This window comes from Podarcis tiliguerta (assembly GCF_965153285.1).
Source record: "Podarcis tiliguerta genome assembly, chromosome: 10".
NCBI lineage: Eukaryota > Metazoa > Chordata > Lepidosauria > Squamata > Lacertidae > Podarcis > Podarcis tiliguerta.
In genome coordinates, this window is record NC_139543.1 from 880,369 (window position 1) to 906,509 (window position 26,141).

Consider the following 26,141-nt stretch of genomic DNA (forward strand, 5'->3'; position numbering starts at 1 on the left):
CCAGAAATAATACCTTGAGTTAAGAACTTTGCTTCAGGATGAGAACAGAAATTGTACTCCGGCGGCACAGCAGCAGCAGGAGGCCCCATTAGTGGTGCTTCAGGTTAAGTCTACAGTATATATGCTCCCAATAACACTTTATGAGGTCGACACTGAATTGTGTTTTAATATTTATTGGAATTGCAAAATATTGGCTGTTAAGGGTTACTATGATGTATGGTGCCATGCATCATTATGTATTATTTGTTTGTTCTTACCAGAGAACAATTGCAACCTATATATTATTTGTTAATATTAATAATCTAACTGAATCTAACAATAAACCTAACTGAAATTATTGAGTCACATGCAGAGCCAAGATGTAGACTGGAATCAGCATACAGTTTGGGAAGCTAAAACATCTATTTGTGCGTTGCAATGAACAATGTACTTGTGGTAAAAAGCAGCCTATCCTGGTAAGGTAAAGGGACCCCTGACCATTAGGGCCAGTCATGGCCGACTCTGGGGTTGCGGCGCTCATCTCGCTTCACAGGCCGAGGGAGCCAGCGTACAGCTTCCAGGTCTTGTGGCCAGCATGACTAACCCACTTCTGGCGAACCAGAGAAGCGCACGGAAACACCATTTACCTTTCCACCGGAGCAGTACCTATTTATCTACTTGCACTTTGATGTGCTTTCGAACTGCTAGGTTGGCAGGAGCTGGGACCGAGCAATGGGAGCTCACCCCATCGCGGGGATTCGAACCACCGACCTTCTGATCGGCAAGCCCTAGGCTCTGTGGTTTAACCCACATGTGGTAAATGCAGCCTATCCTGGCAATTTAAGTATCTCTTTAAAAATTAAGGAGGGAAACAATAAAGCAGCGTTGGTGATGTTCGGGGGGTGGGGAAACTATGACCCAACACAGTTAATTAAGGTCCAGAGCTTTTAGACTATTTAATAATGCTATTAAAGACTTCTTGTGCCAGCCAGAGAGAGATTTAACTGAAAGCTGTGTTTCACATCAAGCCAACTGCTTAGCGTAGTCTGCAATTTCAGGTTGGTTTGTTGTTAAAAACTATTACAGTGCTAAAACCAAAAAATTAAGAAAAACAAGGGGGTAACACCTACATTTGCAAAATAATCAAGAACTTAAGTAAAGTGCAGAACAAATAAGCAGCTGTTCATGACTGGGATTATAGTTTGAGAGCTTTGAGTTTTCGTAAGAAACTTGTTTCTACTTTGCAGAATTAAATAATTAGAGCTGGTCTATAAGTGACATTCACCATAGATTCAGGTCATTTCCTTCCCCACGCAGTCCCAAGTCCTACTGCACTCCCTTTGGAGCCAGAGGTAGTGATTTTGCACAACTCTGCCATTTCTTCTGATGGTTATAAACATGCTAAGTCTCCAACTCTATGCATGGTTATTAATATTCATGGTAAACAATACATGAAAAAGCTTTGAAAATCCATGGTTTCATGATAGCTTTCCTCTTTTCTAGTTCTGTAGTGGCTCAATGTGCTTTTGAAACCACTGTGTTGGGGCTGCTGAGATGTGTGAACTGCAGTTAAGTTAGCTGAAACACTGGATGTAGGAGTGAAAGACGCAACAGTGGCAGCTCAGAGTTTTTGGACACTATAATAATAATACTAATTTATTTATACCCCACCCATCTGGTTTATGAAGAGAAGATCAACACTGGTGAGGACTCATCATCGAGCCTACCTAGTGGCAGAGAAGACTGCAAAGAAGGACTACTTTGCTGCCCCCATTGCATCCTGATTGTGCCGTCCAGCAGAGCTTTACCGGGTAGTGTGGGGCATGTTACAGTCTGGCCTGAAGGAGGTGGAAGAACCAACAGCAGCTTGCTGTGACTTGTTTGCAAAACATTTTGAGGAAAAATTCACTTGCATCCATTGGGATCTCGCATCCGCTGTTACAGCGTATGAATCTCATGGGGTGTGCAGAGCACGGCCTAGTCCTGTTTTGTTGGATGAATTTCAGTTGGTAAGGCTTGAGAATGCGGACAAGGTGCTTGGATCAGTCAGGACAACCATTCCGGACTCTTGCCTCTCGTGGCTGATAAATGCTAGCAGGATCCGCCGTGCGCCAACAGAAGCAACAAAAACTGAAGAATAGGAGCGCACAGATGCCATCTGGAGATCTTTCCTCCGCTGCCGCTTGCATTCCTTGTCGTTCTGTGCTGGCACCCCATGCTGGGAGTGTGCGCTGAAAGCGGAAAAGCCAGCAAACAAACTCAGCTTGCGCACACAACAGGATGTGTCGCGCAGCGCCGATGTTACAGGGCGCTACGGGCGCTGTGCGCGCAGCCGAAACAGTTAGCCGCCATGCAGCGGGGGGAGGGGGAGGCAGCAGGCGGACAGCGTGGCAACTGTGCCATGTGACATTTTGTCCCCCCTCAGCATGGAACCCACACCCACCTTCGTACACCCCTGTGTGTGGGGCGCTGGCACCCCTGTTGGTTGGCACTGTGAGTCCCTGCTTCCCTCAAGCATTCTAAAGGTAAACATTTCCTTAAAAAAGGGGTCCCCCCCTAAGAAAAGGTTGACAACTCTGGGCAACCTAGGGGCGCTAGGCGGATCTTTGACAACAGAAGGATGAGGAAGTTTTTCTTCTTCTAAGGGTTTGCACTTACAAGTCTTCTGGATTCTTCTTCCTATGAAAGCCTACCATGACCAAATTGACTTTGAGCATATTTGCAACTCTGTTCCATTTCTTCTTTTCATTTCATTTTGGTCTGTCAAGTTGCTGCTGTTGCTTAAAAGGCTGCAGTTCTCTCTCAGTCACAAGGCTTGAAATAGCAGTTTGGTAAGGAGATACAAAAGTAAATTTACTCCACCCCTTCTAAAAGGTTTATCAAGGAGGAAAAGGGGGAAACTATTCATTTAACTACCACACCACAGACACGAGTTCTTAGCTGATATACAGTTCAGAATAAAATCTGTACGTAAAACTAAGAATGCACAGTAAATGATGTTTTAGCACTTAACGCTGAATAATGTAGCCTCAGATATCAGATGTTTCCTCCCTCATTTTCTATTTATTTGGTGAAAGTAGAAAGAATGTAAGAGACTTGACACCATGATACACCATTAAAAATGTTCGCAACTCTCCCCCTTACTATGCAAAATTCCTATAATTCTCATGTAAGTATTACAAAGCATTACCTAAGGATTTCAAAGTGAAAACAGTCGAAGTATTGCATATGCAAATTTCAGAAAGCTTATCAGAATAGCTATTTGAATTTTGTCTGAATCTGCACAGCAGGAAACAGGATTTTAAGCACAATTTCCCATTAAAACAGAGATACTGACATATTTTAAATCATATTATGGATATAGCAGCTTGAATGCTGCAAAGACTTCCATAGGTAAAAAAGGTACACAAATACATATCCAATTTATGTCAGAATAGATATGAAAATTAAATTGTTCAGGATGCATAACCTGATAGCACTCATTCTCTCTGGAGGAAGATATATTAATGAAATTAAATTCTAGATTTATTAAATTAAATTCCCTCCACCCAAATCTCTTCTTAAAAAGATTGATAAAAGAAAAAGAAATTGCAAAATTAAACAGCTACTTTCAGCCAATTAGTGTAGCAGTGGTAATAGGTTCACAATAGCAAAGGAATTGAAAGTCAGTGTGGGAATTCATTTGTCAGTGTGGGAATATTAATAGTAAATAGTAAATAGAGCTTCAAGGATCATAATCTGCAGCACACAGAATACAGAGTTGTTAAGTACTGAAGCAGTGCAAAGCCACTTACTCTGAGTTTTTGTTTTATCACAGAGATTGTGTGGGCTGTTAAACAAGCAGCAGTGGTACATCTACTTTTTCTTCTTGGAGATCTGAACTATTTTAGCTAACATAGATCATATTCACAACTGGTTAAAATGGGTTAGAACTATGTGGGTGAACCTGAATAAACCAGAGAAAAGCACCAGGCTCACTCTTCCCTTTTCCCTTTTCTTGCTTCCACACGGCCAGGAAGAGAAGGTGAAAGAATCCTGGCTTAGTGTTTATTTGAACCAAGGATTCTGATTTAAAATGAACTTTATAAGTTTCATTAACAAGCCATCTTCAAATCGTAGGCTAGGAATATGGTTTGCTAAACTATCTAGAGTTTCACCTAAAGCAGGGTTCCTCGTTTGAACAAAATAAAAAAACTAGGATTCTTTTAAAGTAAAATAAATCAAAGTCCTCTTCACGACCACAAGGGAGAGGATAGGAAAAGTACCGTATTTTTCGCTCTATAAGACGCACCAGACCATAAGACGCACCTAATTTTTGGAGGAGGAAAACAAGAAAAAAAATATTCTGAATCCCAGAAGCCAGAACAGCAAGAGGGATCTGGCTTCTGGGATAGCCTCTTGCTGTTCTGACTTATGGGATAGCTGCGTGCAGCCTCTCCCGGGCAAGGTGAACCTTCATCCCCCTGCCCGGGAGAGGCTGCGCACGGCTAAGGCTCCCCCAAGAGCCACGCTCCCTTTAAAGAGCGCGTGTGCGGCTCTTGGGGGCTATTCCCCAAGGAGAGAGAAGGGCTGCCCTTCTCCCTCCTCGGGGAAAAGACCCCAAGAACCGCACGCGCGCACCACGCGGCTCTTTAAAGGGAGCGCTGAGCAGAGCCTCCCGCCTGCATTCGCTCCGTAAGACGCACACATTTCCCCTTACTTTTTAGGAGGGGAAAAGTGTGTCTTATGGAGCGAAAAATACGGTACATGTGAAAGAAGAAAGAGGTTGTTCAGTTTCCAGTAATTGTAAGCAAAGTGTATATAAAGTGGCCACTGCCACAGTGTCCTTTCTCTTGGCAGATCAAGATGAGCAGGTGACAGCAAAGGTTGCAAGGTTTTTAGCTGGGGCAATTAGAATAAGATCCACTATTTGACCAATTTGATTCAAAACCCTAAAATGTATTTTACATAACTGACTTTTTATTTCTATTCTTTGTATATCATATTGTTGTTTTATTGCTATGGCTGATGGCTGATGCAAATAAAGAGTCATTCATTCATTCAAAATGGTCAGAACTCATTGGTGACTGAATCTTAAATTCTAGGAAGCTTCTTATCCATTGCAATCCAAGTGCAACTCTACTGTAAGGAGCCCCATAGAAGAAATCCTCTTATAAGGAAACCAACCTTTCTCTTGGCAGTGGAGGCCAATGAGAACAGAACATGGTGCTTTATGAAAGGTAATGTATCAAGTGGGGAACCTGTGGCCCTCCAGCTGCTGCTGCACTGCAACTCCCATCACCCTGACCGTTGGTGATGCTGGCTGGGTCTGACATCTGGAGGACCAAAGGTTCCCCACCCCTACAGCAGATTAACGTATACCCTTCAAAGCCTTGCAATGTACACTCCAGTGGCCTCTGCTCAACTTCCATGTACCCCATTAGAGGGATGATAATAAAGGGAAACATCTTGAATCAAAGTTTGGTTTTGGTGCTTCAAGTATATACTGAAGCAACAAGTTGCTTGTATTATTGAAGAGTCAAACAAATGGGTTTTAGCAAAAGTGACCGCACTGGAAAACTTCCAAGAATGTTCATTTGTTCCATCAAGTCAAGTCAACAGAATCAGGTTCCATGGAGAAGCAGCAAATGGGCAGGGACCTTTTCAAGCTTTCCTCAATAGCCATGTGGTAAGAAAATACAGAAGTCACTGAAGTGCAAGCATACCTGAACAGTTGTCTTCAACAGAAAAAGTGCCCCCAACCCCCATAACACAGACTCATCTATGCACATGGAGTACAAGGATATTATTTCACTTACCTATTGCCTGAGCAAGAGCTATAACAACTTCCTGGCAAGTTGTAATTTCTGTGACACCACAAACGATCCTCTGGACTCCATCCACCCATACTTTCAGCTCCATGATTTACCAGGTCACACAACAGCCATGGATGCAATTGAGATGACAAGTCACGTTTACAGCTATGCCAGATAGTGTCAACATACTGGTGGGAATTATCTGGAAAATAAAATAAAAACTCTGCTTATGATGGCCTAGAGAGACAAAAGGACTTCTATCCTAGGTTAAACAATTTATATTTAAAATGAAATGTAACTAGTAAAAAAAAGAAAAGAAATGTAAGTAGTAAAACTTCCATTATTCAACGAAGTTTTATCTTTTGAAGGCAGCACTTTCTATCCTCCTCCCAACACCCTTCAAAACAACAGAAACGGTAATTAACTCATTTTATTATTTGATTAGGTACACATTCCTATTACTGAAGATGAAGCAACATATAAGGCTTAAAGTAAGACATGCTATTGCATAATTTAAAAAAGCAAGATTTCTCTATATTTATACAGTTTTTGAAATTAACCTCCATTTACAATTTGCTTCTAAAAAGGCCAAATTTCATTTTGTTATCTCAACAAAAAATATGACTAGAAATTAGTTCCATTATTTGTACAGCATAACCATTGTCAGCACTTGTTCAGTTATTTATTAGGCCTCATATGAGTATGGACAGACCTTTAACATGTCTTGGATCCTTCCAGAGATAGTCTAATTCAGCTTGATTTTGCAGAACTTTCAAGCACTATGAATGACATACAGTGTCTACCACAACAGTCTTCTGGTTGCAAGAAAGGCAAATTCAGGACCAATTAAGCAGCTATGCTACCTTAGGTTTTCCCACGTTTATAAAATAGGACACACGTATTATAATACAGAAGTGACCCAGAACAATCCATCTGCATATCACTGGGTGAAATGTACCCCTATCCATTTATTTATTTATTTATTTATTACATTAGCATCTTAACTTTTTTGTTTGTACCTCATTTGCCTGGGATGCCCATGGAAACAAACATGGCTTTTAAAGAGTCTTACATATGCCGAGGGCCTTCTGGCGGTTCCCTCGCGGCAAGAAGCCAAGTTACAGGGAACCAGGCAAAGGGCCTTCCCGGTGGTGGCACCCACCCTGTGGAACGCCCTCCCATCATATGTCAAGGAAATAAACTACTACCTGACTATTAGAAAACATCTGAAGACAGCCCTGTTTAGGGAAGTTTTTAATGTTCGATGTTTTATTGTGTGTTTAATATTTTGTTGGAAGCCGCCCAGATGGGTGGGGTATAATAAATAAATAAATAAATAAGTAAAAGTTGGGATCAAAGAGAAACCGAAGTCTTACAGGTTCAAGGACATTTTGAATTCACACTTCTTAAGCAGCTTTCCAGGTCATTCATGTGAAAAACTGCTTTTGAAATTAAGCTTTAAATCACTAGTCAGTAAGACTTGATTTAAATCATTTTTTTACAGAAAGACTCAGTCTTGCTGGTATAATCTTAATATTTACAACCAAATGAATGTTTCATTTTTGGAATAATAAATTTTCAGAGTAGTTTTTACAGTTATATCAAAATTACTGATTTGGTTATACTATTAGAAATACATTGACAGATAATTATGAAATTATTGTGAGGTTTAATAAGTTAACTGTTTATATTTGGACAACTTTTCTACTGTACTTTATTGGAAGGAGAAAAATAATTGTTTCTTTTATAACAATTTAACCAATTTATTTAACTAAAACAATAACATTATAGCATACGTATCCATGTTTGTTAACTGATGTTGTTAAACGATTTTTTATTTTTAAAAAAACTTTAGACTGAGTTTTAGCACACATGAAAAACTTAAAACAAATCCTTATTTCCTGAGGCATAGCCTTTGGACTATAATGTAACTTAAATAGAAAACTATCTTTAGATTTTCCCTTCAAAAGCTTTTTATTTTAGAAATCCAATTTAAATTTTTAAAAATCCAATTTAAATTTTTAAAAAATCTGATCATTGATTTTTATCCACCCTGGTCTACAGCCGTTTTGTGATATGGGAGAAGCCCAAATGGCTTAAAAGAAGTCAATTTCCTGGGCATAATTGCCAATCTCTTGGTCATATATGAAGCAGGTCTTTGGATTGTAGCCATAAACTAGTCTTCTTAAAACACGCGTTAGCACCAGAGATTAATCTACAGTGATTTCCACACAGTAGTTAAAAAGGAAAGAAATGTATTTGCTTTATTTTTAAAATATTTTTAAAAATAATTTATTTACAACATAGTCCACAACAACTCATACATACAAACAAACCCACCACCACTGACAATTTAATTATAAAATTTAAACTCCTATCCCCTTACATAAAGAAAACAAACATAAAAATAAAAGACTTCCTTTATCCTGTAAATGGCCTCCTTATTTACTTCTTGTATACTGCTTCTTTTATATGTGATTACCGTGGACGCTCGGGTTGTGAACATAATCTGTGCGCGAGGCACGTTTGCAACCCGCAGCATTCGCAGCCCGCATCTGCGCACGCTGCAATTCAGAGATTCTGCGCATGCGCAAAGCGCAATTTAGCACTTCTGCGCATGCACAACCACCGAAACACGGAAGTAACCCGTTCCGGTACTTCCGGGTTTTGGCGCATCCGTAACCTGAAAAAACGCAACGTGAAGTGTTTGTAACCCGAGGTATGACTGTATTACAATTTTTCCTAGTTATGACTTAAAAAACTGCAAAGTCTCCTGTAGAAATTAATTGAAACAAGTCCAGGTATACATTTTGGGTCACTGTTTGGTAAAGTAATCCCTGCACTTTCCCCATTCTTTTTGAAATTCTTGTCTGGGTTATCCAAATGTCTTTGCTTTTTAAGAAGAACAAGAACCCACAACAACTAGGATGGGCTGCTTTGGCGGAGCAGCTTTCATAAAGTTTGTTATAACTGACCTGTCAGAAAGCAGAGAAAAATATCATTCCAGTAATTTACTTTTATGTTCTGCTGATGCCAACATTTAAATTTCTAGTTGGATTCAATTGGGTATGTGAAGAACTGCCTGTTAAGTTATGATTGCAAAGCCTCAGAATTGAGGCCTGGGTGAATTTAGCCTTGTGCAATGTATATGTTTAGGCTAATAACACCATTGCCCAATGGAATGTGCATAGGAATGTGCAAGTGCAAGCAATAGGTACAATACCAAAATCAAGCGGAAATAAAACATCCTATATCCTTTTCTTCTTCAAATGGGTACAGAAAGATTTCTCTAGTGGCTGTGTGAATACATGAAATGTCAATAAAAAAAATCAAAACCAGATTATATTTACCAAAAGCAGATTAAGGAAATGTTGTGCACAGAATACTACCCACCCTTGTTGACAGCAGCAGTGAATAAATCAACATTAACAAGTGGCCAGCAATGAATTTTCACAATTCACTATTATTAAAGGTAAAAATACCCCTGACCATTAGGTCCAGTCGCGGACGACTCTGGGTTTGCGGTGCTCATCTCGCTTTATTGGCTGAGGGAGCCGATGTTTGTCTGCAGACAGCTTCCAGGTCTTGTGGCCAGCATGACAAAGCCGCTTCTGGCGAACCAGAGCAGCGCATGGAAACGCCGTTTACCTTCCCGCCACAGCCTATTTATCTACGTGCTTTTGAATTGCTAGGTTGGCAGGAGCAGGGACTGAGCAACGGGCACTCACCCTGTCGCAGGGATTTGAACTGTTGACCTTCCAACTGGCAAGCCCAAGAGGCTCAGTGGTTTAGACCACAGCGCCACCCATGTCCCTTTCACTATTATTATCACATTGCTTACACAAGCTTTCATATGCTAAGGCTTGTGTGAAGAACCATAGTTCACTTGACCCTGTCCACTGCATGAAAGATACAGAGTGTTCAATACAGTGGTGCCTCGCAAGACGAAATTAATTCGTTCCGCGAGTCTCTTCGTCTAGCGGTTTTTTCGTCTTGCGAAGCAACCCTATTAGCGGCTTAGCGGCTTAGCGCTATTAGTGGCTATTAAAGGCTTAAGGGATTAGCGGATTAGCTGCTAAAAGGCTATTAGCGGCTTAGCGGCTTAGAAAAAGCGGGTGGGGAGCGGAAAAAAATCTCCAGACTCGCAAGACATTTTCGTCTTGCGAAGCAAGCCCATAGGGAAATTCGTCCTGCGAAGCGCATTGAAAAACGGAAAACCCTTTCGTCTAGCGGGTTTTCCGTCTTGCGAGGCATTCGTCTTGCGGGGCACCACTGTACTAAAGTCCTTTATGGGCCCCTTTACCCTTGCAGTGGGCAGAAAAGCAAACATGCCTCTGTTGCACTGAAGACCTGCTCAATGTCAAGGGGTGAAATGAGGTGACTCCATATTCTAAAACGGAAGAAACCAATAATTTGGGCAGCATATAACAGATTAAACTGAAGACTTATGGTAATTACCGAACACTGCCAGCACATGAGTACACAAAACTCTTATGGAGGCCCTTCTTCAAACAATTGCACCTCCAATAACTAACAGGAGTCAGCCCACAAGCATTTAATCCAGAACTGCTAACCCCACAGATAAGCAAACACTCAGTATAGCCATTTGTGCAATGAAAAACTACAATCCTCCCCTTTTCCCGCAGTGAATTATAAAAAATAAAACATCAGCTATAGCTCAAAGAGTATGATGAGGCAACCAATCTGCTTTAAGTAATCTTAAGAAAAAAACCAGAACAACCTCCAAGGAAGTAATATTTTATCCAAAATAACCCTTGTCTTTTTAGTACAGTCACATTATTGAGTCTCCTGATTTTCTCCTTCTCCATAGAATCATAGAGTTGGAAGAGACCACAAGGGCTATCGAGTCCAACCCCCTGCCAAGCAGGAAACACCATCAGAGCTCTCCTGACATATGGTTGTCAAGCCTCTGCTTAAAGACCTCCAAAGAAGGAGACTCCACCACACTCCTTGGCAGCAAATTCCACTGTCGAACAGCTCTTACTGTCAGGAAGTTCTTCCTAACGTTTAGGTGGAATCTTCTTTCTTGTAGTTTGGATCCATTGCTCCGTGTCCGCTTCTCTGGAGCAGCAGAAAACAACCTTTCTCCCTCCTCTATGTGACATCCTTTTATATATTTGAACATGGCTATCATATCACCCCTTAACCTCCTCTTCTCCAGGCTAAACTCTCCATTTTGTGCACATTCCATGCCCCCACCCCAAGAGCACGCCATCGTCGAGGGGTGAAACCTCCCAGCTTAAGTCCAAGAAATACCACTTGTATCTGAACTGGATTTTACAAACCAAGGCTACGTATTCCTTATTTCTTCTTTATCTCTTATGATCTGTTTTCTGCATATAACCAATGTTGGATGGACATCACTCCTATGCTTTCCTCATCTTCATCGGTAGCCTAGAGAGCTAAACAACATGTCTTATTTTATTTTCTTTCTAACAGCAATGGTAGGGAATCCACTGATTTCCTCTCTCATGAATAGCTGGCTGGTAGAGGTGAGCAAATCCGTTCATTTCACAATCTGAAGTGAAGTGATCCAATTTGCTGGCCCTAGACATATATGTGGTTTGGAACACAGCTGTAAATTGGATTACACATTTTTTAATTCTGTGGTGCTGTTTCAGTTTTTAAAATTGCACAAATATAAATCTCATATGGATTGAAGATGGGTTGGACCACATGAAAAATGTGCAGGGGGGGGGGCAAATACATATGCATACAATTGAAATGCCGTGTGTGTGTGTGTGTTTAATGGAACAAAATGAACTTATGATTCTGCACAGGTGAAATTGACTCAGAACAGAAATACATTGATCCATCCATACCTACTGGCACCAGTTCAAGGTCCAGCACTTTCCCATCCTGAGGACAAAGAGACAGGTAGGTCTCTAGATGCCAAAGCATCCAAAAGGGATCCTCACAATCTTTCCTTCTTTCAGAACATCTACTCCTTTCAACCCATCCTGGAGCATTTCAAAAGCTGTTTGGCTCATCACACTGGTCGGTACCTCAGGACACCCCAAATCATCACAATTCAGAAGAAAAGGAAAAGGAAACCCCAGACGGCAAACTAATGGAACAGATGGCTCATTTAATTCAATTTTTTTAAATGCCGCTCTTAGGCTTAAAGTCTTAGCACAGAATGCCCAGTGCCTACCAGCTTAAACCAGGAAAAATGTGAAGTTTAGGGTTAAATGTTCCCTCTGAAGCGAAGATGCAATCGGAAAAGCCTAACTGATCAACCACATTCTGTAGAACTCTGGCACAAAGGGAAGAATGTTCTGGCCATAACTGGACTCATGTACAGCAACAGCACTCAAGGCAAGTGGGACTTTGGTTTCAACATACATTATCATGGCCCAGACATAACTAGAGAGGAATCCTGAGCATCTACCCTGTCACCTCATTATGGAAATAGGTGAGAATAACACATGTTCTTAACACCATCTGATTTTAAGTGAAGTATCTGCTTGATATTCATTATCCAACTCTATTTTTTCAAGAGTATTGGGAAGAATTAATGTTTTCTATTGTAGTTTCAGGACGCGGGTGACGCTGTGGGTTAAACCTCAGCGCCTAGGACTTGCCGATTGTATGGTCGGCGGTTCGAATCCCCACGGCGGGGTGCACTCCCGTCGTTCGGTCCCAGCGCCTGCCAACCTAGCAGTTCGAAAGCACCCCCGGGTGCAAGTAGATAAATAGGGACCGCTTACCAGCGGGAAGGTAAATGGCGTTCCGTGTGCTGTGCTGGCTCCCCAGATGCAGCTTGTCACATTGGCCACATGACCCGGAAGTGTCTGCGGACAGCACTCGCTCCCGGCCTATAGAGTGAGATGAGCGCACAACCCTAGAGTCTGTCAAGACTGGCCCGTACGGGCAGGGGTACCTTTACCTTTTTATTGTAGTTTCAGGAAACCACCAGATTCACACAAACAGGGTACTGATCAGATACTACTTTCTTTCTATGTGGTGTGATTGTGGGGAGAATCATAGAATCATAGAGTTGGAAGAGACCACAAGGGCCATCGAGTAGAGCCCCCTGCCAAGCAGGAAACACCATCAGAGCACTCCTGACATATGGTTGTCAAGCCTCTGCTTAAAGACCTCCAAAGAAGGAGACTCCACCACACTACTTGGCAGCAAATTCCACTGTCAAACAGCTCTTACTGTCAGGAAGTTCTTCCTAATGTTTAGGTGGAATCTTCTTTCTTGTAGTTTGGATCCATTGCTCCGTGTCCGCTTCTCTGGAGCAGCAGAAAACAACCTTTCTCCCTCCTCTATGTGACATCCTTTTATATATTTGAACATGGCTATCATATCACCCCTTAACCTCCTCTTCTCCAGGCTAAACATGCCCAGCTCCCTTAGCCGTTCCTCATAAGGCATCATTTCCAGGCCTTTGACCATTTTTGTTGCCCTCCTCTGGACACGTTCCAGTTTGTCAGTGTCCTTCTTGAACTGTGGTGCCCAGAACTGCACACAGTACTCCAGGTGAGGTCTGACCAGAGCAGAATACAGTGGCACTATTACTTCCCTTGATCTAGATGCTATACTCCTATTGATGCAGCCCAGAATTGCATTGGCTTTTTTAGCTGCCGCGTCACACTGTTGGCTCATGTCAAGTTTGTGGTCAACCAAGACTCCTAGATCCTTTTCCCATGTACTGCTCTCAAGCCAGGTGTCACCCATCTTGTATTTGTGCCTCTCATTTTTTTTGCCCAAATGCAATAATTTGGGAGGTTCCAATTGTATTTAGGAAGAATTTTGGCTCTGATGTCTGAACAGGCTTTCATACTTTTTTTATTTACAGTACTGAAATGGAACTATACAAAGCAATGAAAAAGTGTCAACCTCACAATGAAGCCATAGATGTCAGAATCAAAAAGCAACCAGATGCTGGATTCTTGCTTCACACTAGGGTGTACCCTACATTTTTGGTCTAAGTAACACGCTTTTGCTGTACAAAACATGGTCCTATCAAAATAATAGCCAGCTCAATGATAATTGCCTGGCTAACTCACATGGAAAGAAAAACATTCACACAGCAAAAGGAATGGTCAGATCAGCTTTTATTAGACCATGTTGTTGAGTACTAAAGACTCAATCTCAAGTCCGGAAAAACAGCTTTACCCTTGCTTATGCAGTAACAACATTTTGAGCTCTGACGGCCTTGCCAGATTTCTTGCCCTTCCCCCTCCTGGTTGATGCGGTGGACTTAGTCTTGGGCAGGGTGTTCCCCTGGGGGAAGGTGATCCCTCCAAGCAGAGACTGGAGCTCAGCATCATCACTGATGGCTCTCTGTAAGTGCCGGGGGGCAATTCGGCGCTTGTGGTCATTTTTAGCAATGTTCCCAGCTATATCCATAATGTCATAGGTCAGGTACTGAAGCACTGCAGCCATGTACACAGACGATCCTGATCCAATGCGCTCTGCGTAGTCTCCCTTCCGGAGGAATCTTTCAATGCGGCTTACAGGGAATACCAGCCCAGCCCGGCAAGAACGAGATGTTTTCGGCTTCCTCGCATGGCAGGATGGCTCAGGTTCTTCCAAGCTTTCTGTATCACACGGATCATCAGACATGTCGCAGTCCAGCTTGCCACAGCCGCCAGCACTTGTTGATCTGGTCCAACTCTTCAAGGTGCTTGCCTTGCTCTGGCAATTCTTACCTTGTTGGATTTTTGCTGTTCTGGAGGGTTTTTTTGGCTGTTCTGCTTTGCTTGCTTCAGTTTTCCTACCCTGCCCTTTTTGGATTTCTTCCTGGCCTTGCAGGTTAAGCTATCATTTGAAAGGCTGCCACAATTAAAAAAATACTGTGCGCAGAGTTTTCCATAGCCTCTTTGCAGTGAAAATAGTGAGTGCTAAATTTGGCTCCTGATAGGCTGGGGTGCTGGCCAATAGGATGCTGTGTGCATTGTTAAATCATTTCTATTATCCCAATGTTTGAGCTGAAATGTCACCCTGTTCATCACACTTCCCTCCCTGAAAACCTCTGTTGCCCTTCTCCATGTGCCTCCCCTATGAGAGGTCCAGAGGGTGGCAACATAAGAACGAGTCTTTTCTGCAGTGGCTCCCTGTTTGTGCAATGCTCCTCCTAAGGAGGTTCAGCTGGCACCTTCACTATACATCTTTAGGTGCCAGGTGAAAACGTTCCTCTTTAACCAGGCCTTTGGTCAATTGACATCCAATGTTGTGGGAGGGAGGGATTATTGGTTTGGTTTTGCTCATTTTTTATTATGTATTTCAAGCTTTTATATTCTAATTATTATGTTGTAAACTACAGTGGTGCCTCGCAAGACGAAAAGAATCCGTTCCGTGAGTCTCTTCGTCTTGCGGTTTTTTTCGTCTTGCGAAGCAAGCCCATTAGCTATTAGCGCTATTAGCGGTTTAAGGGCTATTAGCGGCTATTAAGGGATTAGCGGCTATTAAGGGATTAGTGGCTATTAAGCGATTAGCGGCTATTAAGGGATTAGTGGACCAGCTGATAAGCGGCTTAGATCAGCTGATAAGCGGCTTAGCAACAGCTGATAAGCAGCTTAGCTAACAGCTGTTAAGCGGCTTAGGGGCTGGGGGGAAAGGGGGAGAGGGAAAAAACCCCCGCAGAACTCGCAAGACATTTTCGTCTTGCGAAGCAAGCCCATAGCAAATTCGTTTTGCGAAGCACCTCCAAAACGGAAAACCCTTTCGTCTAGCGGGTTTTCCGTCTTGCGAGGCATTCGTCTTGCGGGGCACCACTGTACTCAGATCTATAGATGAAGTGCAGTATGCAAATTTAACAAGAAAATTTTTGGTTACTAAATCAAGTTTGCAAACATTTGACATAGTGAAGAAGGCCAAAGTTGATATGTTCAGCATACAACTTTCAGTCTGATGAGAAGATACCTAGAAAATTGGCCCCAGCTTTATACTCCCCCTCAAAAATTGAAGGTTTATAGGAAAAACCATAAAGGGAAAAACCTTGAATCTTCAATGTGTCTCACTGCAAAGTTATAAGCAACATTAGATGCATTTCATATACTCAGAATAAGGTAAAAAAATCCAGCTGCTGTGCATGATGCAGTGAGCCCAACTGTCCTAGTGAGACTACACAAACATGTCGGATTCCAGAGAGGAGCTCACAGCTCTTTGCTGCTCCATAGTACTTTTGAGTGCCATACCTCACTGAGGTTTGGCTTAGCGTATTGTCCAAAATACAACTCATGTGTACCCTTTATCCTCATGAGTCAAAGGACATCCGAGGAGCAAACTGGCTGCAAAGGTCCCCTCCAGAAGCACAGGCAGTCTCACTAAGCCATACCTTGGTTTACTGAGTAACACAGACCAGGAGTGCTCTGATGGTGTTTCCTGCTTGGCAGGGGGTTGGATTCGATGGCCCTTGTGGTCTCTTCCAACTCTATGATTCTATGATTCTTCTGACAAATAGAAAGGGATTGACATCTATATCAACCACCTCACATATCTAGCTTCAATTTTAAAGCTTGTTATTATAAACTACTACTGCCACCCCCACCCTATTTCCTCTTTTGTGTATTTCCTTAAGATTGTAACCCTTCAGGCAAGGGGTTTGTCGTCAGAATTCAGAGGAAAACATTTTGATTATTTTAAGCATTAAACAACAATAAGATCAATTAAAATAGTAAAAAGGAGGTGAGTGAGAGGTTTTCTCTTAGCAGCAGGGTTAGGAAGGAGGCCTAGTAGAATTGTCTAGGGAGGAAATTCCACAAGGTGAATACTCAAAAACAAACAAACAAACAAACAAACAAACAAACACCCTGCCTCAAGAACATAAGAAGAGCCTGCTGGATCAGGACAATAGCCCATCTAATCCAGCATCCTGTTCTCAAAGGGCCCACCAGATGCTTGTGGAAAACCTTCAGACAGGATTCAAGCACAAGAGCCTCCTCCTCTCCTGTCAGCTGGTATTCAGAAGCACTGACACTTCCAAACTGCAAAAGAAGAGTGCAGAACAAGGAAGAATGGGCAAGAAAACATACTGGAACAGTTCTAAGACAACCCATTTAAACGTAACTGCCATAATCTTGAATTGGGTCTGAAAGGAAACACCAATCCAGGTGAGCCAGAACTGGAGCAACGTGCGCTACAGAATTCTGTGTCAGTTGCAGCTAATGGAAGCAAATTCCCTTCTAAGAGAGGGTTAATCTTGTGATACTAAAAGAGAAGATCAAATGAAAACATAAGCAGTTTGGAGAAAGTGCAGCAATGCTTTAAAGGGAATAGCAACCAAGTATTCACTAACTAAATGAATTGGGGGGGGGGGGTAACATCTGAATTGACACATAATGGATTTGATAGCAGTCTGCAAACCATGGTTTGCAAGCCATCTACAGTTTGCTTTGACGTCTAGACTGGTAGACTTGCTTCACTGGAAAATTAAAGGTCAAGAATTTGGTTAGCAAACATGGCTGGGTCAGTGGATCAAGAGACCAAGCCAAGTTTTGAAATGCAGTCTGGAGAGTCATCTGTCTGTTATGGTTCAGGAGAGATAGCTCTGTTATTAGTAATTTATGACTAAGGGACCGGCCACTAGGAGAATACAAGAAAGCATTCCAGGATTGGCAGTTGTTCCTCCCATCTTGCCCAATGGTGCCTGACACATCCTCTCCTCTCCTCACCCCCCCACCCCGCTGGACAGACCAGGCCGTTAAAGCAAGATAGAATAGTACTGGTGAAAATCGCCTGTTCACTGAGTGAGAGCATATCTGTGGTGGATGTGGCCAGGGACAGAGTGTACCCTTTAGGCATCATCTGTGGAGGTACGTTCAGCTGACTAATCTCTTTCCTCATCACTTGGCCCTCACACTGTTGACATCATACCTTCCTTTTTACAAAACGGCATGGGGCAGCCTCATGAGGACAACCTGCTTTTCTTCTATAGAAAAGCCACAAACTGATCTAAATACTTTTTGTACATCCCCAATATATGTAATATTTTGCAGAAGAGTGAACGTTGGCACACACAAAAACCAGGCTTTCCAAAACACAAGATTACTTGCATCAAAAATTGTTCACCTTATAACTAACATCTGTTCTCTGCATCTAGATATAAAAATCGTTTCTAGCCAAGAACTTTATGAAAACAATGATGTTTTCTTAGCTGGGTTTACAAATTATGTAGAAATGTCAGGCAATGTTATTTTATTCTTAGTGTGTAATACCCCCCCCCCAATGTAAAAATGCTTACAATGTTAGGTAGCAACTTGATTGAAGACATTTTGGACTGTTTTTCCTCTGAAACACTAATGAATGGATCTGCTTTGCTTCGGCAACAAGCAATTTAACTCTTCTTTCTCTGAAGCCAAAATTTATCTTTGCTTTCTCATTCAGGAAACCTGCCAAAAGTCTTAGCTATATTACAGGTTTTTTTGGAAAAAAAGTTACCGCCTGCCAAAACTAACAAGCCAGCAAGCTTGAAAACAATGTTTTGTTTTGCACAAAAAAGACAGTATAGTCATTTCAGAAACCAAAGATTTTAAACAAAGGATAACCCACCTAAGCCCAATTCTCCTTAACAAAATATATTTTTACACAAAATATATCCAAAACCTTTGGGAGCAGTGGATAAAGAAGTAAAGAAGTAGACCCTAACATAAGCCATGTTATTTCAGGTTAATCAATACAGGAAAAAGTAATAAAATCAATGCACATTTTTAAAAGTATTAGGGAGGTGAGTTCAAAATGTAAAGCCAATTTAACACAGTGGTTTACAAGCTTTGCACATGTGGCCTTAGTGAGAAAATATGCAGTGTGCAACAATGAAACAAGTGTGGTTTACAGACCAGAAATCCTCAACTCAGAATTTCACTTTATTTAAAGAAGGTGCAGCAAAATTCTGCCATAAGAAGGTGTCAGGAAGATGATCCTCAAAAAGTGCTTCCTCATCTTGTCTAGGCTACAGCAGCCCCCTTCACCAATATTTTCCTTCAAACTTTACAGTGCAAAGCTCAGAACACATGCTGCCTGATAAACAGCTCTGAGGAACTTGAAAGCTAGGATACTCTTGTGTTAAAAACCAGCTCAACCACTTTAAAGCCTGGCATATGGAAATGCTGAGGGATTTAAAGAAGTTCTAAAAAAAACAACCCACATCCAAATTTAGTTATTATTCTCAGTCTAAAAATATATATGCTGCAGGGCAAACAAGCCTATGCACTTCCACTGAAGGGGAAGGGGAAGAGACAAACATAATTAATTTTCATTTTATTATGAGTTGTAGAATACAAGAATCTGATTGACAGTTATGCTCAGATGTGGTATAACATTTGCTGCACATACCTTGGAAATACTCTTTTATTGTGATTTATTGCCAAGCTTTTAAAACTACACCTGATGAAGTACTCACAGTAATAAGGTTTTAAAATGGCAATCATGCATACATGTTACAGATTAGCTTTAGTATAGGTACCTTATTTTTATATAGAAGGAAATTTATCTCAAGACCTGCAATCATTTTTACACAATAAAGAGGAAATTGCATACATGTGATATTCTTTCAAATAAGAGGCATGCGTATCATTTAGATAATCATTTTTTAAAAATAGATTTATCCTAACTTTAGTAACACTATTAATCCTCAACTACTAAACTGGAAGGGGGGCTAATTTTTTGTTTCTCAAGCATCGTAAGTTTATGTTTACCCTAATCCGTATGCATAGCTGTCAACTTACAGATTTGAAAATAAGGGACCAGCAGCCTTGAAAATAAGAGACCAGCAGCCAAAATAAGGGACCTGCAGCCTCACCTGTTCCAGGCACTCCAGTCTTCCTGTCCTCCTGCAGTCTGGTCAAACTCATGCTGGTAGCTTCGAGAACACTGTCCAACCAACTTTGTAACCAGAGGTTCAACTGAATAGAATCTGAACCACATGCACCACAAGGCCTATGCAGTCTCAACTTAAGATGGCTCCCTGGCCTGGCTTTGCTCTGCAAAGTTTGTAGCAGCACATGCAACAAAATGGCGTCCAGCATTCAAAACCCCCCTCAGCTTGCATTAACTAGCCACACACAAGGCATACAAGCTCCACCCCCCAGTCATTCTTAGACTTCTTATTAGGTGAGCAACACAGCAAAGCAACACAGTTGGAGCCTCCCTCTTCCCTGGCCGGTAGGGAGGGAGGGAGAGGAGCTGCTTCCTTTGAAATTTAAGGGACATCATTTGAGGGACATCCCTCAATAAGGGACAGCAGCAGGACTTGGCACTGGAATAAGGGACTGTCCCTTCAAATAAGGGACACTTGACAGCTATGTCCATACGTTATACTTTCCAGGCTATAGTTTCAAATGTCTAATTAAACAGAACATGAAAAGGGAGGGTGCCCACATTATCGTAACCTACAGTTCACTCTTGGTACATATTTTTCAGTTAAATGCTATCAATGCAAGAAAAAATTAGCTATGTAGTGTTCTACATCAGCTGCCATTAAGTAACAACATGAACATACAGCTTGATCATGCTAGAAATCAATGGCCAAGGCTGACACCAGATGGCCAAGCATGCACAGCTGGCTGAAACCGGCGACATGGCAGTTCACACAGGTAAGTTCTTTTTGCATATTACCATTTTAAAGTCAGGTCTGTGCAGAGTCATGTCAGTGGTTCATCTTACTCAGCATTTCTGCCTGCACCGGCTACGGCTCTCCAGAACATCCTTTTCATGTATAGATGCCAATGAGGGAAACCTGTGGCTTCCTATGGGTGAAGTATGTGCTCAACCGCTCCTCTCCTTTAGAACACTTTTGAAACTCTCATTCTTGGCAGTTTGCCTGAAGCGTTGTTGTTTGGTGTCGAGAACTATTTGGTTCAGAAACAGAAGACACCACTTAAAACATCTTGTTGTGTAAATGAGGAAAAATATAGAATATTATGTACATTTTTTTTTTATTTTGCATGAGTGACGCCAAGCAAAGCTTTTTACATCAGCATTATTAACTGTACTAAAGTATACCAATGTGCTACTTTACCAAGAGAAAGGCAAAAAGTTAGCACTCTAGCTTGGCTACAATCCTGCTCTTTGTTCTGCAAGTTTCCTTTCTAATGTTAATCTTTGAAAGTATGTTTTGACAGAGTACTGCTGGTATTGTGCAGCCAACAGAAAATTACGATACTGTTTGTTCGGGGATTGAGAAATCTAGTATTAGATTGCTAGCTGTCAGCAAACAACATGGTGTTTTTGCACTTTATGACACCAGGCCCAGACCTGGAATACAGATAAAGCAACACTGTTTTATCAAACTTTTACATTCCTAGTACCATACATAAACACTCTGTTCCCCACTCATTTTGAACTCAGGTTTGTACTGAAAACAGAGAAATGTTATGCTGTGCACTTTGGGCAGGATTCATTGCTCTGCTGAATTTTCCCATTTTAATAAGTTTGATATGCAAAGTACAGCTACTACAATCAACATACAGAAGAATAACCACCTTTCAGGAATACCTCCCCAGACCCAATACAAAAAATAACCATGCCCTTTCAAGTCCTTTCCCCATAATGGTACAATTGGCACCCCTGGTTCATTTTTTTTAAAAAAATGATGAAGCATACACAGGGAACAGGGACACAGAATGAGAGGTACTAGCAGCCATGTTTTTAGTTAAAGTCCACCCCCCACAAAACTGCAGTCCACCACCCAATGGGGGGGGGTTGCTGTTTTTAAAGTCAACAATTGCCATTTCCACCACTGTCAGATTTCAAAGTACTAGTGCCAGACCTTTGGCAAAACTACAGAAAGCTGAAATCATGCTTGCCAAAAACCAATCAGCAACCACTCTTGGAATATAGCTGTGCTGTGCTCATTGCTGCTAAGGCATTGCTATTATGTAATTAACTAGAAATTGAATTAAAATTGTAGTTCCACAAAGTAATTATAGTACTATATTCCCCACTGCAATCTTATGCCTCTCCTCATGTACTTATAACCACTGGGATTCAGGGGTGCTAAGACAAACATACCTTCCTGCCAGTGTTCGAAATTAGCCAGGTGTGTTTTGTGACTGGGGCAGGTCCAATTGTGACCACGTGGAGATCTCTGGGTGCCAGGCTGGCGACTGGAGAAAGCAAAATGTCGCCTAGAGAAGGATCTGAAATATTTTCCTTGAATCTTGAATCGGTTTTATTCTGAATTGTTTGACTGATGTTTTAGTATAAAACACTTTGAGATTTGTTCTTTAAAATATAAAGTGATATAGAAACAGAATGAATAATGATGATGATGATGCCATCGGGGGACGGTGCCTAGACATTCCATTGTGGTGACCGCAGCCTAGATTTAAGGTGCCATTTGGCGATTAGATTATATATCTGAGTTTCTAACACTGCTGCCTGCATTTTGTGGATCAGGCCAAAGCCCTATCTGGTCTAACATCCAAGGACTTAGCTACATTAATCAAATCAAAAGAAAAGAAAAGAAAAGAAAAGAAAACAACACAAAAAACATTGTTATAAATGTGTTATAGCACTGTGACACCAGATGGCACTGTAGAGCTGAAACCAGAACATATGAAATTTTCCATTGTGAGCTTTAAAATGTTTTTCTTCAGAGTCTTTTTTTATAGCTGTGTAGATGCAGCCCTAGTGTCAAGGTGCCCAACCAGATGCTCACAGGAGAACCTGAGCACAACAGCACTCTCCAGACCTGCAATTCCTAGAAACTGACATTAGGAGACACACTGCCTCCAAGAGGGGCGGTCAAACATCATCTTATCCTCCAACAATCCTGCAAGGCTGACTTGTCCAAGGCAACAAACTGCATTCAAGAGAAAAACCTTCCCCCTAGTTAATGGCAGCAACCCGTCTATCTCTGTTCTAAATTTTATTTTTTATTAATGGAATTGAGCTTTACCCCTAACATAAGAAAGAACAAGGGTGTGAAGTGCTTTTGCCAGCAAGCCAGGCCTTCCACCAGCGCCAGCCCCTTCCTGCCAAGAGCCCCTTCCCACTGCGGTGCCCTTCCTGCTCCTGCCTGCCTGCCTTTCCCCTCCCTCCCTCCCCTGCCCAGGGCTGGTTTAGGGTGCTGGTTCTGGCTTTGTTGGGAGGGAGGAGAGGAAGAAAGGCCTGTGTGGCAGCTTTTACCCTCCCCCCTCAGTCATCTGTGCACCATAACTGGAAAGCAACTTACACTTTCCTTTTGCACATCAACAGCAATTTGAATTGTGCGCCCATCTGTAAGTATAGACTATATAAAACTTCATTTTTTTGCTGTTATCAGATTTCAGACAATACCAATATGTATACTAATGATGTCAATCCAGATATATGCCCATCTTGGTAGAGAAATCCAGTCAGTCCAGTCTGTGTACTTAAGTTCTGCATTTTCTCCACAAAAATATGCTGAAGCTCAAATTGCCTTTCAATAGCTAATTTTGCATGCTAACTTCATTTTGCCAACTACCTTTATTCAATTTGCCAGGGTTCCAGCCTTCTGTCAATTTCCACTTTTTAATAGCTTGGTCTTCTAAGCTTTGCTTCCCTCTCTTTAGCTTAAGTCCAACTTCTCAAAGAGTGGAATAAACTCTGGCAGTGATCTACTGCTGCTAAGAGAACTAGCAATAGTTTCCTCTCTTCTGTGGAAGGAAACAGTGCAAGCTGCTGCATCATAGAGGGAGAGGAGAAAAAATAGATGTAGTTTAGTTTTGTTAAAATAATCTTAATTAGAGGAACTGAATTCACACTAAGGCAGTTGTTCTATGGGGTGGGTGGGTTGCTCCTGACCCTCGCAGAGGCGTTTGGGGGAGGGCATAGGGAAGGAGAAGTCATTGTGCAGAGGTTCTACTGAAGGGTAGTTGAATCCTAGCCAAAATATCCTTCCACCCAATCCACATATATTTTTGAACAGCAGCAGAATGTATGCAAAGGACAACGACAACAACAACAACAATAATAATATTTATACCCCGCCCCTCTGGCTGGGTTTCCCCAGCCACTCTGGGCAGCTCCCAGTAGAATATTAAAAACAAGATAAAACATCAAACATTAAAAACTTCCCTAAACAGGGTTGCCTTCAGGTGTCTTCTAAAAGTCAGGTAGTTGTTTATTCCTTGTCATCTGATGGGAGGGTGTTTGACAGGGCGGACGCCACCACCGAGAAGGCCCTCTGCCTGGTTCCCTGTAACTTGGCTTCTCGCAGTGAGGAAACCGCCAGAAGGCCCTCGGAGGTGGACCTCAGTGTCCGGGCGGAACAATGGGCGTGGAGACGCTCCTTCAGGGATACTGGGCCGAGGCCGTTGAGGACTTTCAGGGTCAGCACCAACACTTTGAATTGTGCTCGGAAATGTACTGGGAGCCAATGTAGGTCTTTCAGGACCGGTGTTGTCACTGGGCACTAGGATTGGGCATGCGAGAGTCCTGGAAAAGGCAACAAGTTTAGAAGGCGAGCCCATGTCAAAAGAGTCTGAGAACAATGCCTTCAAATGCAAAAGGAAATTACTTTCACCCTTACCATAGTTCCCACAAAGCCTGTCATTAACCATAAAAGTATCATGGTGTTAAAAGGTAAAGATTCCAAAAGCACAATTTGCTCTTTTGACACAAACTAGCCAGTCACCTGATGGTGAAATCATTGTGTGGAAACCTAAACAAAGCCTGCCAGTTTTGAATAATTTACTGTCAGCATACTGTTTTCCCATTCTCTGAAATCTGTCAAGTAAGCATAACCTTCCTCTTACCTAATGAGAGAAAATTAATCAAACTAGGCTTAATGATATATAAGCAGATAAGGCCAAGTGGGGGACGCAGTTCTTACAATCTGTACAAATCCTTTAATGGAATGACGAAACCAACATAATGAAAACCAAACAAAGACTGAAAAAAGTAAACATCACAAATACTTAAATTCTCCTGGTAGTTAGAAACAGCTTCTCCAAGCATATAGGTGCTGAATTCATTCCTCCTTATCTGAATTTGATTGTCAGTTACAAACCAGTTTAAAATACTTTCTTCTAGGATGGCTTCTACTCCCTACTTGGAAGGCTCCCCATATATCACTTGTAATAAAGACATAAAACACTGTGGAACTAGTAAACAAAGGGCTAAATGAAATGCTTCCGCCTCTTCCCAACAATGGGGGAAATGGCGGGGACAGGCTTTTTAAAATAAAAACTATATTTTCCATAATAAAACTTTATTTCTAGCACATGTTACTTAATGGCCCATCTAGACCAGCATCCAGTTCCCACAGTGGCCAATGGGTTGCCTGCAGAAAAACAAGAGCCCTCTCCCCTCCTGCGGTTTCCAGCAACTGGTATTCAGAGGCATCACTGCCTCCAACTGTGGAGGCAGAACAAAGTCATCAGGTTTAGTTGCCATTGATAGCCTTCTTCTCCTCTATGAATTTGTCCTATCCTCTTTTAAAGCCATCTTGGTTGGTGGGCATCACAGCCTCTGGTGGGAGCCAATGCCATCGTTTAAGGATGTGCTGTGTGAAGAAATAACTTTATCTGTCCTGAATCCATTCAGCTTCACTGGATGTCCATGAGTGTTATGAGTGAAGGGGGATGGATGGGCTTCGTTTTATAAACTTGTACCATGCCACCTCTTACTTGCCTTTTCTCTAAACTAACAAGTCCCAAACACTGCAGTCCTCCTTCCTAGGGGAGTTGCTCCATTTCCTTTCAGAACTATTTCCAACTCTACAATATCCCTTTTAACATGATAATGTAATAGGATCTGGTTGCATCAACCCACAGAGTCAGTCTAGCATGGGAAAATTGATCCAATATTTTTTTTTACGAGACATTATATTCCATAACTTTCTAACTGATATAATTGTTTCAAGTTCTAACATATTTTGATCCTATTGCTGTCCACGCAACCGAAGGAGCTGCATATGCATAGTGTAAAATTGCCCAGGTCAGAAAATTTACACTGGTTTTAGATTTCCAATACAGTGGTACCTCGGTTTCAGAACAGCCCTGTTTACGAACAATTCGGTTTACGAACCCCACAAAACCAGAAGCAGTGTCCTGGTTTGTGAACTTTACGTTGGTGTAAGGACGGAAGCCGAAAGGTGGAAGGGCACCGGTAGCGGGAGACCTCTTTAGGGAAAGCGTGCCTCAGTTTAAGAACAGACTTCCATAATGGATTAAGTTCGTAAACCGAGGTACCACTGTATTTAGCATTTGATATTAAATAAGCTTGGTAATATAGTTCCAAATTTGGAATATCAAATCATCGTCCTCCTTTAATTTGTACTTGCATTTTCAATAAAGATATTCTTGGAATTGAAGAATCCCATAGACACTTCCTATTTTATCCATCTTAATGTAACACAATGTCCTAGAAAAACAAGTGCACTTCATCATTCAAGCGGCAATTTGATAAGAACCATTTGTTGAAGTG

The 26,141-nt window shown here is 41.7% G+C and overlaps 3 protein-coding genes and 1 long non-coding RNA gene across 9 annotated transcripts in view; 1 reads left to right on the top strand and 3 right to left on the bottom strand.

Annotated features, from left to right (window-relative positions):
• Nucleotides 1-26,141, bottom strand: part of NUDT5 (nudix hydrolase 5) — a 1,423,229-nt gene that overhangs the window by 846,491 nt on the left and 550,597 nt on the right. The window lies entirely within an intron of this gene.
• Nucleotides 1-26,141, bottom strand: part of RASSF8 (Ras association domain family member 8) — a 106,863-nt gene that overhangs the window by 10,449 nt on the left and 70,273 nt on the right. The window contains exons 1-3 of one of the 5 annotated variants that reach the window (XM_083399959.1): nt 23,197-23,514; nt 21,759-21,853; nt 5,778-5,976 (exon numbers count right to left, since the gene is read on the bottom strand). In XM_083399959.1, the coding sequence (XP_083256085.1) occupies nt 5,778-5,880 (103 nt within the window). In that variant the 5' untranslated portion in view covers nt 5,881-5,976; nt 21,759-21,853; nt 23,197-23,514. Of the gene's footprint in view, nt 1-5,777; nt 5,977-11,949; nt 12,020-20,411; nt 20,524-21,758; nt 21,854-23,196; nt 23,515-26,141 lie in introns of those variants that run through there. The other 4 variants (XM_083399960.1, XM_083399961.1, XM_083399962.1 and 1 more) reach the window with 4 other exon arrangements.
• Nucleotides 12,107-26,141, top strand: part of LOC310658343 — a 66,151-nt gene continuing 52,116 nt past the window's right edge. For both annotated transcript variants that reach the window (XR_014502253.1, XR_014502254.1), the window contains exons 1-2: nt 12,107-12,210; nt 20,169-20,341. This is a non-coding gene — a long non-coding RNA (uncharacterized lncRNA). The remainder of the gene's footprint in view (nt 12,211-20,168; nt 20,342-26,141) is intronic.
• On the bottom strand, nt 13,844-14,645 carry LOC310658240 (histone H2A-like). Its single transcript, XM_083400157.1, has one exon. The coding sequence runs from the start codon at nt 14,370-14,372 to the stop codon at nt 13,929-13,931; it is 444 nt and encodes a 147-aa protein (XP_083256283.1). The 5' UTR covers nt 14,373-14,645; the 3' UTR covers nt 13,844-13,928.

What these genes read in the sequence shown, in the direction of transcription:
- LOC310658240 (XM_083400157.1), bottom strand. Translation starts at nt 14,372, where the DNA reads ATGTCTGATGATCCGTGTGATACAGAAAGCTTGGAAGAACCTGAGCCA.